Source organism: Dipodomys spectabilis, unplaced genomic scaffold, assembly GCF_019054845.1.
Source record: "Dipodomys spectabilis isolate Male_0828 unplaced genomic scaffold, ASM1905484v1 ptg000215l, whole genome shotgun sequence".
NCBI classification, from domain to species: Eukaryota; Metazoa; Chordata; class Mammalia; order Rodentia; family Heteromyidae; genus Dipodomys; species Dipodomys spectabilis.
This window is the reverse complement of record NW_024870892.1, coordinates 8,932,636-8,950,517: the sequence shown is the minus strand read 5'-3', so window position 1 is coordinate 8,950,517 and position 17,882 is coordinate 8,932,636. Positions and strand designations below refer to the sequence as shown.

General features: G+C 48.2%; 1 protein-coding gene across 2 annotated transcripts in view; it reads left to right on the top strand.

Annotated features, from left to right (window-relative positions):
* Dot1l (DOT1 like histone lysine methyltransferase) overlaps nucleotides 1-17,882 on the top strand; it is a 62,656-nt gene that overhangs the window by 28,940 nt on the left and 15,834 nt on the right. For both annotated transcript variants that reach the window (XM_042697299.1, XM_042697300.1), the window contains exons 6-15: nucleotides 95-189; nucleotides 745-807; nucleotides 6,672-6,727; nucleotides 7,439-7,518; nucleotides 11,914-11,982; nucleotides 13,879-13,985; nucleotides 15,479-15,520; nucleotides 16,624-16,734; nucleotides 16,925-17,159; nucleotides 17,529-17,642. In XM_042697299.1, the coding sequence (XP_042553233.1) occupies nucleotides 95-189; nucleotides 745-807; nucleotides 6,672-6,727; nucleotides 7,439-7,518; nucleotides 11,914-11,982; nucleotides 13,879-13,985; nucleotides 15,479-15,520; nucleotides 16,624-16,734; nucleotides 16,925-17,159; nucleotides 17,529-17,642 (972 nt within the window). The remainder of the gene's footprint in view (nucleotides 1-94; nucleotides 190-744; nucleotides 808-6,671; nucleotides 6,728-7,438; nucleotides 7,519-11,913; nucleotides 11,983-13,878; nucleotides 13,986-15,478; nucleotides 15,521-16,623; nucleotides 16,735-16,924; nucleotides 17,160-17,528; nucleotides 17,643-17,882) is intronic.

Sequence of the window (17,882 nt, the reverse complement as noted above, 5' to 3'; positions counted from 1 at the left end):
TGGTCATGCCCTTGACTCTGGCCTAGCCCCCATAGGCTCTTAAGCTACTCCCAAATGCTGCATGGGACTCTGACCTCTCTTTCTCTGGTTGAAGGTGTGGGCCAGGTTGTCCTCCAGGTTGCTGCAGCCACCAACTGCAAACATCACTATGGAGTAGAGAAAGCTGACATCCCAGCCAAGTACGCGGAGGTGAGTAGTTAGTAGTTCTGAGTGAAGTTGTATGGACAGCTTACAAGATGACACCTGGTACTCTGCATTCCACTGCTTCAGGGTTTTCCTGTGTGGAAGGCATTCTTCCAGCCCAAGGAGTTAATAGCTGAAAGAAGGATTCACCTGTGTTTTCAATACTCAGCTCCCTCCTAGCAGATCACCCAGCCCTCTGTGTCTTGGTTCCACTGTTGTGGGACAGAGCTCCCATCTTCTTTTGGAAGGTGTTGGCTACACTCTTGCTTAACTATCCCTGTCTTAGCCTCTGTCTCAGATGGGGGATCAGCAGGGTCTGGAGAGTGGGACTATCCAGAGTTTGTGGCCTGGTGGAATCTGGCCTTGGAGAGTGTGCTCTGTCACACTAGCTGTTTCTTAGCCAGACTGTCTCTGATAGACTACAGTATTCCAGCCAATGCAATCCTGTCAGAGCAGAAGGGACCACAGGAGCTGCAAGCTATCTGGGTGTGTTCAGGGTCCCTGCTGTTCCTTCCTGACTGCACCAGGTTTCTGATGGGTTGTATGCTTTCTTTCCTCTAGACCATGGACAGAGAGTTCAGGAAGTGGATGAAATGGTATGGAAAAAAGCATGCAGAATACACAGTGAGTGCCATCGCTCCATGCCCTCGGCTATGGTTCCAGCCCAGCCCCTTGATTCCTGTTCTGTTCCCACTTCTTTCTTGCCTTGGGCAACTTTGCATCTTGCACATCTCCCTCTGATGTCCCAGTGCCAGAAGCTGGCCCAAGAGTCTTTGCTATAGCCTGGCCATTCCTAGTCTCTGTCAGGTCCCTGTGTCCTTCAGGTGATTGTGAACTCTGGCAGGAGACTCATGTTTCAGTGGAGCAGAGGCCTCCTAGCATTGGTTCATGGCTCTGGGCAGCCCAACATCATCTTGAAATCCTTGTAACTTCTCTTTCTGTCCTTAGGTCTTGGGGGTGCCTTATAGGTTGTGTGTAGCTCCCTGGCCCTTGTACTTATGGTGGAAACACAGATGAGTGTGGGCCATGCTGCCCTCTACTGCCCACAGTTGCCTTGGCTTGAAGTACCCTTTGGGGCTACCCCCTTGAGTGTTGCACCTTGCTTAAAAGTATGTGGCTCACGTGTAGGACATATGAGCAGCTGGCTGAGTGAACACTGAGTGAATAGGATCATTTGACTTTTATTCCTAATTCATCGGTTGTTTTTAATGCTTCATGATCCTGAGTGAGAGCTGGGGCCTCATGTGGCATGAATGAACACTCATCATTGAACTACCCCTTAACCTTCACCTTACTGCTGTGGCAAGTGAGAATATAGCCATGTAAGGGTTCTCTTAGCTCAGCTAAGAAGTTGATGCCTGTCAAAAGATTCTTGAGGCTGGACCATGTGACATTATCAAGCATCTCCTGTCCTTCCTGTGCATATTCATTAGGATGCACCCTTTTTATTCAGCAGAGGGTATATGCATCACTGAGGGAAGGGAAGGGAAGCCACACGCCATGTTGGGAGGCAGTGGCAGGGGTCAGAAACATGAGATATCCTTTACTGAAAGATACCAAAGAGATTCTGCCCTGTGCTATGTGCTTTGTTGGTCTGTGATCATCCTGTCCCATAGTGTTTATCTGCTTTTAGTGTTGGACAGTGCTGGCCTCTAGAACTGAGTTAAAGTTTTTTTTGTTTTTTGTTTTTGCTTCCCCCTTCCTCCCCTCTCCCCCCCCCCCCCCCCCCCCCCCCCCAGTCATAGGGCTTGAAGTCTGGGCCTGGGCACTATCCCTGAGCTCTTCAGCACAAGGCTAGCACTCTACCACTTAAGCCATAGCACCACTTCCAGCTTTTTCTGTTTATGTGGTGCTGAGGAATCGAACCCAGGCCTCGTGCATGTGAGGCAAGCACTCTACCACTGAGCCAGTTTCCCTGCCCAAGAAAGTATTTTCTCTGTTTCTGCCTTGTTTCTCTTATGCCTGGGATGGAGGGTCCAGCCCTCTTACCTCTTGTTAAAGCTTCCTATAGAATCCTATCCCTCAGTGAGAGGGAGGACTAGACAGACTCTCCTGTCTATCCCATGTCTGAGGCTCATGTTTGTCCTCAGGTCCGATGAGGCTAGAAGCCTGTTTGGCTTTTGTTCTGACCCTTCTTCCTGCCAAGGAAAAGTTTCTAGGTCAGTCCATGTTCCTGATTCCCTTGTAAAATGATGATTCCCTAAAAGATGTCAAGGTTATCCAAGTTGACGGTTCATATACATGGTTAGATGTTATCACCAGTACACTTCCCTGAAGAATCCTTCTTAATCCCAAGTGGCCTCTTGGGCTTCTTCCTGGGAAACTGAGCTTTGCCAACTCCTCTGTCTAGATAAGAAGGCACGGGGAGTCTCATGGACTTTCCTGCCCTGACTGGCTTTGAACCTCGATCATCAGATCTCAACTTCCTGAGTAGCTAGGATTACAGGCGTGAGCCACTGTGCCTGGCTTCCAGGAGACTCATATCTCCAATTAACCACCAGAAAACTGGAAGTAGCTCTGTGGCTTAAGTGGTAGGTGCTTTCCTTGAGCTGAAGAGCGGAGGGACAGCGACCAAGCCCAGAGTTCAAGCCTCATGGACCAAAAAAAAAAAAAGTCTCCTGGACTTTCATGCCTGGGCTGGCTTTGAACCTCGATCCTCAGATCTCAGCCTCCTATGTAGCTAGGATTATAGGTGTGAGCCACTGGCGCCCCACTCCCCATGCCTTCTTATCTAGACAGAGGAGTTGGCAAAGCTCAATTTCCCAGGAAGAAGCCAAAGAGGCCACTTGGGATTGAGAGGGATTCTTCCAGGAAGTATACTGGTGATAACATTTAACCATGTGTATGAACCATCAAAAAAAAAAAAAAAAAAGAATTTGAAGGAAAGGGCATAACTTTCTCAAGATCTTGATGACAGTCGGATATCACTGGGCAACAGTGGATGTCTGAACTGGCCTCTGTCTCTACAATCTACATTGTGTGTGTGTGAGTGAGTGTGTGTGTGTGTATGTGTGTGTGTGTGTCACTCAAGGGCTTGAACTTAAGGCCTTTGGCTTTTTTGCTCATGTCTGTCACTACCATTTTACGACTTGAGCCTCACTTCCACTTTTTTGTGTGTACTGGTCTTGGGCTTGAACTCAGCACCTGGTCATTGTCCCTGAGCTCTTGCTCAAGGCTAGCACCCTGCCACTTAAGCCACAGTTCTACTTTTTGTTGTTGCTGCTGTTCTTAATTGGATATAAGACTCTTGTGGACTTCCCTGCCTAGTCTGGCTTTCAATTCTCAGTGGCCTCCTGAGTAGCTAGGATTACAGATGTGAGCCACTAGTGCCTGGCACTTCTGACTTTTTGCTGGTTAATTGAAGATAAGAGTCTCATGGGCTTTTTTTTTTCATCTTTCTGATTTTGAACTGTATTGCTCACATCTCAGCCTCCTCATTGGCTAGGATTTACAAATGTGAGTCTTCACTGTCTGACTTTGCAGCACCTACTCTTTTATCCTACAGTAGCTTATATGACAGCCAGCCTTCTCCAGGAGGGCACAGTCTGCCTGGCTGGGTTAGCCCCCTGTTTTGGCAGGAACTTGTGTCCTGATATTGGAACATGCCTCTGAGCAGCTTTGTGGCTTTAATGTGGTACTCTGGTTGGCAAACTGTGTGTCCTGTCTTCAATTATTGAGAAACACAGAGGAGAAAAGCCAGCTTAAAAATAGCCCAGTGTACTTTTCCAGGCTCAGAGCTGCATTTAGGGATGCCCCTCCTCCTGCTTTTGAGGTTTGATGTAAGCTGCTGCCAGCCAGAGATTTTCCTATTAGACTGCTCCCTCTTGTGGTCACATCTCAGTTCAGTTCTCAGACTCCTGGGGTTGCGCTCCCTTCACCCCCAATCCCTCCCAGTCAGAACTCCTGTCTTTTTCTGCCCTCTCCCTTGTACTGTCTACCAGTCCCTGCCAATTCTCCAGGGCTCTGGAACCAGATTTGGGGCAGAAATTAGGTCAGTCTTTCTTCTGTGCTGTTGGCACTTCTTGATGGGATTATGCTTGGCTTGTGTCATACACCCAAGTGTGCCAGACCCATTGACACTGTGGGTGGTCATGGTGCTAAAGTACTTACAGGGGTACCTTCCTACGTATCTGACTAGAGCAAGTACATCAGGATTGTGACAGCAGACTGTGACAGGGTAGCATGAGTCTGCAGCTCCTAGAGAATCTGTTAAGGCTTCTTTACCAGGACAGGTAGCTGGGCTGTATCTGCAGGCCCTGGCACCTTTCAGCCTTCATGCCCTCTGTTGAGTCTATGCTGGCTTTCCTTCGTTTCCAGTGAAGTTGAAAGATAGTTCTTTAGAGTTGTGGCTATGCTTATTTATCTGCTGCTTGACATTTTGGCAGGAATAACCAAGCCACAGAATATGTGTGTGGTCATGGCGTCCTGTAGGTCTCTCACCCATAGTGACAATGTTTTGGCTCTTTCTGGGTTCAAGTGGAGCCTACCTCAGTCTCCTCGCTGGAGGAAGTGCTTCATGCAGGCCTTATCTGCAGGGATGGGAGCTTTAATCCTGCTGTTTGTTGGTGGTCTCTTTGAGGGGCAGGTGTGTAGTAGTCTTAAGGCTGTATGGAATGCTCTCCTGCAGGGCATTGAGAATCATAGTCATCCCTGCTAGGTGTTCTTGCCCCTCACTTTCCCTTTCTGTTTTTTTTTCTGCCAGTCCTGAGTCCCTACCTTGAAGCTCAATGGCTAGGCAAGTTTTTCTAACTGTTGTGATTCCAGAGTATTTATTTGGCCCTAGACAGATTTAGCTCAGTCAGGTCACTGGCAGATAGCCCCTGGCTTGGTGTGCAGTGATTGGAACCATCCTCTTAGTCATGGTCTATAAATGCCAGGAGAGAACCAGCTTTTTACAGTCACAGCCTGCCACACGGGGGAGGAACTCTTCTTATGTAGCCACAATTTGCTATGCAGGCTCAAGCCAGGGATTTGCATGAGTGCAAGAAGGCTAATTCTGGTGGTGCTCACGTGGCATGCTATGCTTTGTAGTGATGTGGTTGGAGGGCTGAAGTTGACTCTGCACAATGAGCTTCAAAGGAGAGAAGTCACATCAGAGAGGCCAACATCACCCATGTTAGGGCTCCAAGACCACCTCCTATGTGAGGACCTCATAACCTAGTTTGTGACCATTTTCCTCGTGGTTTACCACAAAAACACACAGCAGAAACTGCCTTGGGAAAAGGTGTATGATGTGGGTGAAGAAACTTGGGACAGGTAAAACCTCTAGAATCCTCTCCCTAGGAATCATGCAGAAGTCTAGCAATGAACTAACTCTAAGCAAATGTTGGAGTATTGTTACCAGGAGCTTACACAGACACCATGCACAGGGTGTGGAAAAGGATGTCACATGGTTCTGTCATGTGGCCCTTCTATTTGTCACATGCCAACATCCCAGATTTGGGAGGAAAGCAAGGGTCTCAGCATAAATTTCACATAGTTCACACCAATGATTTAGGTCCAGGAACACCTGGCTGGGAGGGTGGGGCCTACAGGTCAGATCCCCATAAATCCTAAGGGACAAGTTGGCAGGTGCTTTCTGAGTACATGCCACAGGCCTGCAGGGCAACTCTTGTGTTGCTCTGGGCTGTCAAAGACATGGATTTTAGTCACCTCTAATACCTGGCGGAGGGATGACTCATCAGCCAGGTGAGTGAGGGTCCTCAGCAAATGTATTACACTCCTGCCACATGGAGGCTGCCTTGCCATCTGTGCTTTCACTGTGGGTAGTGATGGAGTAAAGATGGTCAGCCTCAGTGGTGCCTGCTAGCTACATGAACAAATCTCACATGGTAGTGAGCTTTCTTTTCTTTTTTCTTTTTTGCCAGTCCTGGGGCTTGAACTCAGGGCCTGGGCACTGTCCCTGAGCTTCTTTTGCTCAAGGCTAGCACTCTGCCACTTGAACCACAGCGCCACTTCCAGCTTTTTCTGTATATGTGGTACTGAGGAAGCAAACCCAGATCTTCATGCATGCTAGGCAAGCACTCTATCACTAAGCCACATTCCCGGACATGCTGGTTTCTTGAGGGAACAGATCACAGCACAGAGGGGATGGCCTGGACAAGGCCTCTGTAGGTTACTTGGAGAAGTCTGCAGCAACCCCTGACATAGAGCACTGGGGTTTTGTAGTAGAACTTCTGTAAGAAAACTTGTTCATAGCATGAAGACTTTCCAATGCTTTCTGCTCTGTCTTTTTCCTTCCTGTCCTGGGATGGATGCTGGCTCTGTACCGTGTGCTCAGGCCCTGTTCCCAGAGTCTTGGCTGGTCTCAGCTCATTACCCCTCACTAGTCCTGTTCCCCATAGAGCCATTGACTTGGTTTCCTGCATCTTTCCCACTCCAGCAACTTTGATCATTTCATGTTTCCTTCACGGCAGTAAGGCAGGGCCAGGACAACAGAGCTTGAGTGAGACCCTAAGTACTAAGTGTGTATGTGTTTTCTTCCTCAGCTGGAACGAGGCGATTTCCTCTCGGAAGAGTGGAGAGAGCGAATTGCCAACACAAGGTATGGCCTGGCCTGGGTGGTGCTGACAGGACAGCTGGCATCCCAGGGTACTCAAGAACTAGGGTGGTTTATATTGAGTTGGCTGGCCATGTCTCAGTGGCAGCTGTGGAAGGTGGCCTGGAGTGTTAGTCCCACCCATACCATCTGCTACCTCCTTGTGCTGGTCACACTCTTAATTCCTAGTCTCTCTACACATTCCTCAAATGGAGTGGGTCAGCTTTGAGACCCCAGCTTTCATGCTGGTCCCTATGAGGTTGTTCTTGGCTGTCCTTATTAAATCTGTCCCAAGGCACCCTGGGTGCCTTCACCCTTGATATCAAGCCTTACCATCTATATCATTTCTGTCCTGTCACCTTCACCCCCAATTGGTCTTCACAGTGGGTTGTCTTGCTCATAGCTTTTCCGTTTCCTTCCTGTACTTGAGTATACCTTTCCAATTAACCCCTTCATGTATGTTCTCAAACATTTTTTTAAAATTTCAATTAAAAATTATCAAGATTCACAATAGGCACCCCACTGTGAAAATCAGTTCACAGTTTTCTGGCATATTCTAAAGAGAAGATATTAACTTCTGTCCATACTTTGAGACCCCAGGTGGCATCTGCTACATTAATCCTTAGCATTTGGGATGGGCAGGTGGCATTGCACTGGGACTCTACATGCACATGAAATGGAGCCTTGGTTTTACTCAACTGGAACATTGTTTTGCAGTGTTATATTTGTGAATAACTTTGCCTTTGGTCCTGAGGTGGATCACCAGCTGAAGGAGCGATTTGCAAACATGAAGGAAGGTAACATATTACTCTCCACCCACCCCTCATGACTCCAGCCTGCTTGACCCAGAGGCCAAGCTGTGGGCCAATGTCTTAGGTGGAACTCTGTGAACCCTGAGCCAGGTCTCCTTCAGCTGTATAGAGTAAGCCCATTGTTTGTGGTTTGCAGGCCTGGTCTGCTCCTCTCCAAAGATCCTGCTGGCATGTTTGCAGGACCCTGCCTCAGTTGCCATAGTTCTTCTCCAGGGACATATGGGCGGGTTGGGTCTTCCTTGAAAGGACCATTATATTTCCCCAGACTCCCAGAGGCTCCCCATTACCCAGAGGTTCCAGGTTTGCCTGCCTTGGAGGATGCAGCTATGGTATCCTAATGTGAGCTCCCTGGGCTCTCGTGGAGACTTGACTGTGAAGTAAGGGACGTCTAACCAAAAATACTTCAGTGCCTTGTTTCCTAGGGGCTAGGATGTCCATTTGTCATGGGGGTGATTCAGTGGGATAGGTTGGCCAGAGACTTCTGTTATAATAAATAGGCCTCTGCCTCTTACCTGATTGTGTCATCAGAGCTCATCACCAGGTAGCTAGTCCACCTGTGTTGATGAGCACATGAGACACTGTAGAAGGGCATTTGGTGGTAACTGGCTGCCCTACTTACTCATAGGCATTGTATGTAAAATACATGCTCAGTGAGTAGCAGGCTAATTCTACCATGGCTCTTTCAGAAGTTCAGATGATGCCAAATTGGCCCTGCCAGTTTCATCTCATCCCCCATCACCCATGAGTGTGAAGATTGCCCCTTTGCTGGCACAGCTGGGACATGGACTAACCTTGATTGAGCTAGACAAGACTATCCCTCTTGTTAGGGGACAGGACCTAGAAAGCAAGGCCTGACTGGCTTTGAGATGAGAGCCCAGGTGTGGGCTTATCTGAATGGATGTGTGTAATCAAGTGTGTGCATGTCTGTATGTGTACACTTTTGAATGGTCTTAGTTTGAATTTTCTGATTTAAATTTTATATAATCATTTCCAATTTTATTTGGCTTTCTCTTCAATTTTTATTTTATCTTTATTTAATCTTTTTTTCTTTTTTTTGGTCGGTCGTGGGGCTTGAACTCTGGGCCTGGGCGCTGTCCCTCAGCTCTTCAGCTCAAGGCGAGCGCCCTACCACTTGAGCTACAGCACCACTTCCGGTTTTCTGGTGGTTTATTGGAGATAGGAGTCTCACGGTCTCTCCTGCCCGGGCTGGCTTTGAACCGCGATCCTCAGATCTCAGCCTCCTGAGTAGCTAGGATTACAGGCGTGAGCCACCAGCAACCGGCAAAATTACCTCCTTTTTATTTATTTATTTATTTTTTTGGGGGGGGGGGCGGTCCGGTCATGGGGCCTGAACTCTGGGCCTGGGCACTGTCCCTTAGCTCTTCAGCTCAAGGCTAGTGCTCTACCACTTGAGCCACAGCGCCACTTCCGGCTTTTTTCTTTTTGCTTATGTGGTGCTGAGGAATCGAACCCAGGGCCTCATGCATACACGGCAAGCGCTCTACCACTGAGCCACCTTCTCAGCCCCTCTTTATTTAATCTTTTTGTATGCTGGTTCTGGGGCTTAAACTCAGGGCCTGGGCATTGTTGTTTACCTTTTTTGTTTTTTTTTCCTTTTTGTTGGTCATGGGGCTTGAACTCTGGGCCTGAGTGCTGTTCCTCAGCTCTTCAGCTCAAGGCGAGCACTGTACCACTTGAGCCACAGTGCCACTTCTGGTTTTCTGGTGGTTTATTGGAAATAAGAGTCTCACAGACTTGCCTTGCCTGGCTGGCTTTGAACCGTGATCCTCAGATCTCTGCCTCCTGAGTAGTTAGGATTATAGGTGTGAGCTAAGAACTGGGCTTCCCTTAGGTTGTTTTTTTTTGGGGGGGGGGGTATCAATCGTGGGGCCTGAACTCAAGGCTAGCACTCTACCACTTGAGCCACAGCACCACTTCCGGCTTTTTCTGCTTATTTGGTGCTGAGGAATCGAACCCAGCCTCATGCTTGCAAGGCAAGCACTCTACCACTGAGCCACCTTCCTAGCCCCTTCCCTTAGCTTTTTTGCTCAAGGCTAGCACTCTATCACTTGAACCACAGCTCCACTTCTAGCTTTTTGGTGGTTAATTGGAGATCCAAGCGTCTCACAGATATTTTCTGCCCAGGCTGGCTTTGAACTGAAATAATCAGATCTCAGCTTCCTGAGTAGCTAGGATTATAGATGTGAGCCACCAGCACCTGACTTGTGCAAAAATTTTTTTAAGTCTGACAATGAAGATTACTTAGTATATGAATCAAAATTATGTACATTTAAGATGGTCTTTAGTTCAAACATTTGTTGTGACTGCTAACTGGATAGCAGAAGTGGTCCTGTGGGTCTCTTAAAGCTGAGTTTTCAGACAGCTAAGCTGAGACACCCACTCTGGTAAGAGGTTTACAGTATGGGAAGAGTCACTGAGACTTCTGATGGGTGAAAAGCCACTGGGTACTTTATAGTTCATGAGTCCAACTTTAGGAACACCACCAGTTAATTACCATGGAGCTGGTTTTCAACCCTTAGCATTTAAACAATTATATCAAAGGTGAATCCTAAAATCCTTTTTAAATTCTTTAATTCAGGTTTTGTGATAAGAAAGACAACACAGGCTGGGAATATGGCTTAGTGGTAGAGCATTTGCCTAGCATGCATGAAGCTCTGGGTTTGATTCCTCATTACCACATAAACAGAAAAAGCCAAAAGTGGTGCTGTGGCTCAAGTGGCAAAGTGCTAGCCTTCAGCACAGAGAGGCTCAGGGACAGAGTCCATGTTATGAGTTTAAGCCCCAGGCCTGGCAAAAAGAGAGAGAAAAATACAACACCTTACTTAGAGTTCTTTTCTTTTTTGGGGGGGTGGGGGGGAGTCCGGGCGTGGGGCCTGAATTCTGGGTCTGGGCGCTTTCCCTCAGCTCTTTTTTTTTTTTTAAATTTTAATTTTTTTTTTTGTGAACATACTGTACAGAGGGGTCCCTCAGCGCTTCAGCTCAAGGCTAACACTCTACTTGAGCCACAGTGCTACTTCCGGCTTTTTTCTTTTTGTTTATATGGTGCTGAGGAATCGAACCCAGGGCCTCATGTATGCAAGGCAAATGCTCTACCACTGAGCCACCTTCCCAGCCCCTTAGAGTTCTTTACAGTCTGTTTTAAAATAAAACAAGATAGGTGATACAACTACCTTCTAAAGGGAAACAAGCCACGGCACACTGGGTTTTTGAGGAAGCTGTTTTTCCATGTGCTAGCTGATTGCCCTGCTTCTCCCATGTAATGATAAAACTGGGAGGACTACAGTGATCTCAGTGATCTTTCTCCCTAGGTCCTTCTGTGACTCTCTTCCCAGGACATCCAGGGTGCCACTCACAGTGCAAGGTTACTGCTGTCCATGGAGGTTTGCTTTTCAGGGTCCATCTTTTGTTCTGTTTGTCATTGAGTAGAAGGTGGAACTAGGCAGATTTTGTGAGAACTGGAGAGCAAGTTATTTTGCCACTAGGCTTAACCTAATGGACATAATATCCTTTTCTTGTAAGAAAATGGACAGAAGCTAGGTACTGGTGGTTTGTTCTGGTAATCTTAGTTACCAAAGAAGCTGAGATCTGGAGTATTGTAGTTTGAAGTCAGCCCTGGGGCTGGGAAGGTGGCTCAGTGGTAGAGCGCTTGCCTTGCATGCATGAGGCCCTGGGTTCCATTCCTCAGCACCACATAAGCAGGGGGGAAAAAAAGCCAGAAGTGGTGCTGTGGCCCAAGTGGTACAGCACTAGCCTTGAGCTGAAGAGCTGAGGGACAGCACCCAGGCCCAGAGTTCAGGCCCCACGACCGGACCCCCCCCCCCCCAAAAAAAAAAACCACAAAAGAAAATGAAGTTAGCCCTGGCAGAAAAAGTCTGAGACGCCCATCCTCCCCAAAATAACCAGTAAAAAGCATGTCTGGAGGCAGATCACCTAGCAAGCAACCTGAGCAAACATGAGACCTTGAGTTCAAACCCAGCACTGATGGGAAAAGGAAAATGGACAGGATTGTTATTTATGTACTCAAAATGCGAATTTTTTCTTTAGGTTCTTTCTGTACTCTTTGTTGTTGTTGTCAGTCCTGCCTGGAGCTTGAACTCAGGGCCTGCGTACTGTTCTGCGCACTGTTCTTGAGCAACTCTGTGCTCAAGGCTAGCACTCTACCACTTGAGCCACAGTGCCAATTCAGTTTTCTGGTGGAAGGAATCAAACCCAGGGCTTCATGCATGCTAGGCAAGCACTTTACCACTAAGTCACATTCCCGGCTCCTCTCTGTACTCTTTTAAATTTCACACTTTACACACACACACACACACAATTTATTTTCCCTACAAATGGCAGTAATGGGTTTTCTTGTTTCAGGTGGCAGAATTGTGTCCTCAAAACCCTTTGCACCTCTGAACTTCAGAATAAACAGCAGAAACTTGAGTGGTAAGAAATGTTCATTTAATTTAATTTTGTTGTTGTTGTTTGTAGTGGTCATGGGGCTTGAACTCGGGGCTTGGGTGCTGTCCCTGAGCTCTTTTGCTCAAGGCTAGTGCTCTACCACTTTGACCCACAGTGCCACTTCAGTTTTCTCGTGGTTAATTGGAGAGAAGAGTCTCAAGGACTTTCCTGCCTGTCTGGCTTTGAACTGGGATCCTCAGATCTTAGCCTCCTGAATAGTTAGGATTACAGGCGTGAGCCACTAGTACCTGATACTATTTATTTGCTTGTTTTTGTGCTGGTCCTGGAGCTTGAACTTAGGTCTGAGGGTCTATCCTTGAGCTTTTTTGGCCAAGGATGGTAGTCTACCACTTGAGCCATGGGTCCACTGGACCTTTTTGTTGGTTAATTGGAAATAGCCTTGTGGACTTTACTGCCTGAGCTGGCTTCAAACCTTGATCCTCAGATCTCAGCCTCTTGAGTTGTTAGGATTATAAATATTAGCCACTGGCGCCCACTTAATTTTTTAAGCGTGTGTGTGTGTGTGTGTGTGTGTGTGTGTGTGTGTGCGCGTCTGTGCGTGTGCCAATTCACTAGGGCTTGAACTTAAGGCCTTAAGCTCTTACTTTTTTTGCTCAAGTCTGTTACTCTAGCACTTGAGCTTCACTGCCGTGTGTGTGTGTGTGTGTGTGTGTGTGTGTGTGTGTGTGTGTGTGTGTGTGTGTGCGCGCGTCTGTGCGTGTGCCAATTCACTAGGGCTTGAACTTAAGGCCTTAAGCTCTTACTTTTTTTGCTCAAGTCTGTTACTCTAGCACTTGAGCTTCACTGCCGTGTGTGTGTGTGTGTGTGTGCGTGCGTGCGCGCGCACTGGTCCTGGGGCTTGAACTCAGGGCCTAGGTGCTGTTTCTTAGCTTTTTCACTCAAGGGTGGTGCTCTGCTTCCTTGTTCAGTTTGTTAGTGGAATGACTTTAAGCTGCTGAGGTGCATTAGGACAAGGAGACTCCCTGAGCAATAGTGGTACTGGGCCTAGTCCTCTGTGAAGGCATCCTGAGCACTGTAGAATGTAGAGTAATGCTTTGGTCTCCATTTGTTACATGGCAGGAGCATCTCTGTTTTGACAGCCACACATATCCCCAGTCATTGTCCAGCCTCCCCTGGAGGTAGAATCACTTCAAATGAGACTTGTAGTTTAAGAGAAAGTAGTGGTGAATCACAGACCCTAAAGCCAGGAAGAGGCCTTGGGTAGACAAAGCTGCAGACTAACTGGTCACTACAGGATTTCCTTGGCCTGCTCCCTTAGGCCATGTTCCATTAGGTGATGGCCATTCTCTTAGTCATCATCTAAGTTCTTTCCAGGTTATAAAGCAGGGCTCTTTTGCTGGTCTCTGGTGGCTTACACTTGTGATCCTAGCTACTCAGGAAGCTGAGATCTGAAGATCACGGCTCAAATCACCCCAGCAGGAAAGTCTGTGAGACTCTTTTCTCTAATTAACCACCAGAAAACCCGAAGTGGTGCTGTGGCTCAAAGTGGTAGAGCACTAGCCTTGAGCAAAAGAGCTCAGGCATAGCACTCAGGCCCCAAGTTAAAGCCCTATGACTAAGAGCAACAACAAACAAGGGCTCTTGTGAGTCTACTTGATTGGGCTTGCTGCTTGGGCTTGCATCTCTAAGAGCTGGCCCCATCATCCCTGCTCTGGTATCTGGATCAGGCTTGGAGACATTGTTAGTCACACTCAATGTAGTGGGTAGATATGGTCATAGGCCTGGCCCACATTTCAGGAGGTTGGCTTTAGTTCAAGTTTTCTGCCCCCTCCCTAACTGCCAGGGCCTTTGCGATGATGTGCACATGCGCCTCTTGTAGGGTTGGTCCAGACACGGCCCTGACCTGTCTCCTCCCTGCAGACATTGGTACCATCATGCGTGTGGTAGAGCTGTCGCCCCTGAAGGGCTCGGTGTCATGGACGGGGAAGCCAGTCTCCTACTATTTACATACCATTGACCGCACCATAGTGAGTATACTGTGGGGTGCTATCCCACCCTGAGGGTCCCACTTTCCATCTGCCTTTTCCCCACACTGCCCATGAGACACTCCTTCAGAATACCCCTTCTGCTTAGGTATCACTGAAGGCTATTCACTATACTATACGCACGGGTGGGTCCTTGGCAGAAATGGAACATGTGGACTGGGACCTGGGTGAGGTGTGCAACAGTTCCGGTTCTCAGATCCTAGTCTGGGCACGCAACTTCCTAACACAGGATATGGGATCTACTTCATTACCCATAGGCCACCAGTGTCTGGGGAGAGCAGTCCTGTGTTTTCATTGCTCTTTCTCAGTTCATTCTGTATGAACCAGGGGTCTGGGGCTATAGGGGGTGGGCTTTCGTTCTCTCTGTCTCTCTCCTTCCTTCCTTCCTTCCTTCCTTCCTTCCTTCCTTCCTTCCTTCCTTCCTTCCTTCCTTCCTTCCTTCCTTCTTCCTTCCTTCCTTCCTTGTTATGGGGCCTGAACTCTGGGCCTGGGCGCTACCCCTCAGCTCTTCAGCTCAAGACTAGCACTCTACCACTTGAGCCATTGAACTACTTTTTTCTGCTTATGTGGTGCTGAGGAATCGAACCCAGGGCCTCATGCATGCGAGGCAAGCACTCTACTTCTGAGCCACCTTCCTAACCCTCTGACCTGCCTTTCTTTCCTACCATTGCCTCTTCCTTCCTTCCTTGATCTGGGGCATCAGCTCTATCCTGTCCTCTCTTGATTGGCTCTGTTGTCCTAGACATAGGACCTTTCAACAGATCTACATGTTTGGATATTTTTTTTTTTCCATTTTGTATGCATCTGCCACTGGTTAGAGCCTCAGTTTGGATCTTTCCTGGGCACACTTTGATGTAAACTGGTGACTGCTACAGACAGGGATACTTCTGCCTCTCTATTGGAAGTGATGAAAAATTTCTGTTCCTGGGCTGAGATGTGAGCCTCCCACCTGTTGCCAATCCCATACTAGCAGTCTTGACACTTTAGCTACTCAGTACTGTGGCCATATGGTCTATTTTGTGTATTGGCAGGCTGAACAGGGAGTCCATAGCAAGCCAAAGAAGGCAAGGACTCAGCATAACAGGAGTCAAGACAGTACTGAGTCACCTCTGGGCTCTTTCTGGTTCAGTCTCACCCAGGTTTTCCACCTTTGGCTCCCTTGATTGGGCCCAGCCTTTGCTCACTGCTGCTGTCAGGGGTATTTTAGTAATTTCCCCTGGCTTTTTTTTTTTTTTTTTTTTTTTGGTGGTACTGGTGCTTTAACTTAGGGCCTTGGATATGCTAGATAAACTCTCTTAACCACTTGAGTCACACCCTAGCACTTTTTGTTGTGTTTTGTTTTTGAGACAGGATGACAGGATACTGTTACCTTTACCCTACCTGCTTTCAAATTCTTAAAGTTGCTGGAATTAAAGAAGTGTAATTACTACATCAAGCTTTGGACTCACTTCTAATAACTTTTTTTTTCTTTTCAGCTTGAAAACTATTTTTCTAGTCTGAAAAACCCAAAACTCAGGGTAAGTTTGTGTTTCTTCTTGACTAAGTAATGTGAATGTGTTTGCTTTGTGAAGTTTTAAGTGCTAGATCGCTGAGCCACAGCGCTTCATGTGGCTGAGCCATGCTTTCCCACCCTCTTTCATTATCCCCTGTCTGTGCTTGGCCTTTTCTCTATTGGGCTTAAGTGGGTGTACTTCCTGCTAGGACTAGTAGTCTAGGGAAGATTGGCAAGTCAAATCCTTCCTGGGTGCTATGGTGTATGTGCTGGGTACCAGATGTGAGCTGCTGTGCTGTACTGCCTTGTTCCTGGTAACCGATGGAGACTGGGCCATAGTCTGCTGTATGGTACTTCTCATGTTCTAGCTGTACACAGGCCCATCCCTGTGGCCTTTCTGAAGTCCAAGATAGTCAGTGTTGGCAGAGGCTCCCTCCATTTTTGTGTCTGGCTTGGAGAAGCTTAGCCCCCATCCAATCCTCTGAGATCTAGGCCTTCATTCTTGCCCAGGGATGAGGGTCTTTGGTTTTTTTTTGGTCCGGTCGTGGGGCCTGAACTCTAGGCCTGGGCGCTGTCCCTCAGCTCTTCAGCTCAAGGCTAGCACTCTACCACTTGAGCCACAGCACCATTTCCAGCTTTTTTTTTCCTGCTTATGTGGTGCTGAGGAATCAGACCCAGGGCCTCATGCATGCAAGGCAAGCACTCTACCACTGAGCCACCTTCCCAGCTTTGGAATGAGGGTCTTAAGGACAGATGGAAATGTCCCAGTCTGGCTGGCATGACCTGACATTCTTTCATAGACATTGCATGGTCCCTCAGTCTATATCTACATGACTATATCTACATGGAGATATGCATGTGGACTCTGTATCTCCAAGCTTCAGGGTGCTCTTAGCCATTATCTGTCCTCAGGGTCTGTCGATCTGATTGTGTTTGGAGTACTTTCACAGATAAGAGTGCCAATACGTGCCTGGTTTCCTGTGGACCTGGCATGTTTGTGCATGTGCATCGTGAGTGTCCTGTCACAGAGTCACTCTGTACCTCTGTTTCCTCATCTGTGGCATGGGCAGAGCTGGGACTATAATAGCGCCTTCTGGTACCTTCTAGCCTCTCATCCAACTCTTTCAGGAGGAACAAGAGGCAGCTCGGCGCCGACAGCAGCGAGAGAACAAGAGTAATGCCACCACCCCTACCAAAGTCCCAGAGAGCAAAGCGGCTGGACCCGCTGAAGCCACCGTGGTAAGGTGCCCTGCCCTGCACACAGCTGAGGGTACATAAGGAAGTACTGGGTGCCCTCTGGGCTGCCAGCAGGTGTTAATCCTCATAAAAGCAGCTGCTCTCCATGGCCTCAGAGCCCCCATCCTGGTCTTTGTCATTAGCTAGGTGTCATTCCTGCCATGCCCTTCATTGCCCTTCCTCTGCCCATTAGGATTCTGGTGCTGAGGAAGAAAAGGCTGGGGTGGCCACTGTCAAAAAGCCATCTCCCTCCAAAGCTCGGAAGAAGAAGTTGAACAAGAAAGGGAGGAAAATGGCTGGTCGAAAGCGTGGACGTCCCAAGAAAATGAGCACTGCAAACCCTGAACGTAAGCCCAAGAAGAACCAAACTGCACTGGATCTCCTGAACACCCAGACCACATCCCAGACCACATCCCCCTCTCCCCAAGGTGAGCCCCTACCCCAGCCCCAGAGCCCTTTCCTGTAGTTCTAATCTGTGGAGAGAGCCCAAGTCTAGAGGCTGCAACACTTGCTCACACTCCCCCTGCCAGGCCTGCTAGGGTCTCCCTGATTCCATGAGGGCCTTTATGTCCTCACCAAGAGGGTATCATCATATAGAATCTGGGCATCTTTCTGCCAGTCTGGGGGTTGATTTATTGTGGGGGTTAGTGCTGCCAAGAGGTGGTGGCATGTGGTATTCTCTGGACTCCAAGAATGATATTTGAGTTCAGATTTGCAAAGTCAGAAAGTGCTTAAAATAGGCAAGGCTCTTGGGCATATGGCTGGTGGCTAATACGGAATACTACTTTCTCCTGCAGATGCTTACAGGTCACCCAACAGCCCATGCTACCAGCTACCTCCAAGTGCACAGTGGCATTCTCCCACCCCACTGCTGGTGGCACCTACCCCGCCTGCACTGCAGAAGCTGCTAGGTGAGCTGCTTCCCAGAGAAGCTCAGCTGGGCAGTAGCCCTGGCCATTTTTGGTGGTCCTCGGATATTTTGTGCATTCTGTATGTCATGGCTTTGACCTCACTACACAGAGTAGGGGCATGGAACTGTTGGATTGGCATGGACTTACTGGATTGGCAGGCCCATTAGATGGGTCAATAGAGGCTCACAGGCCCCTTGTGAGCAACTGAGATTGACTTACCTTGGGGGACCCTGGGTCATT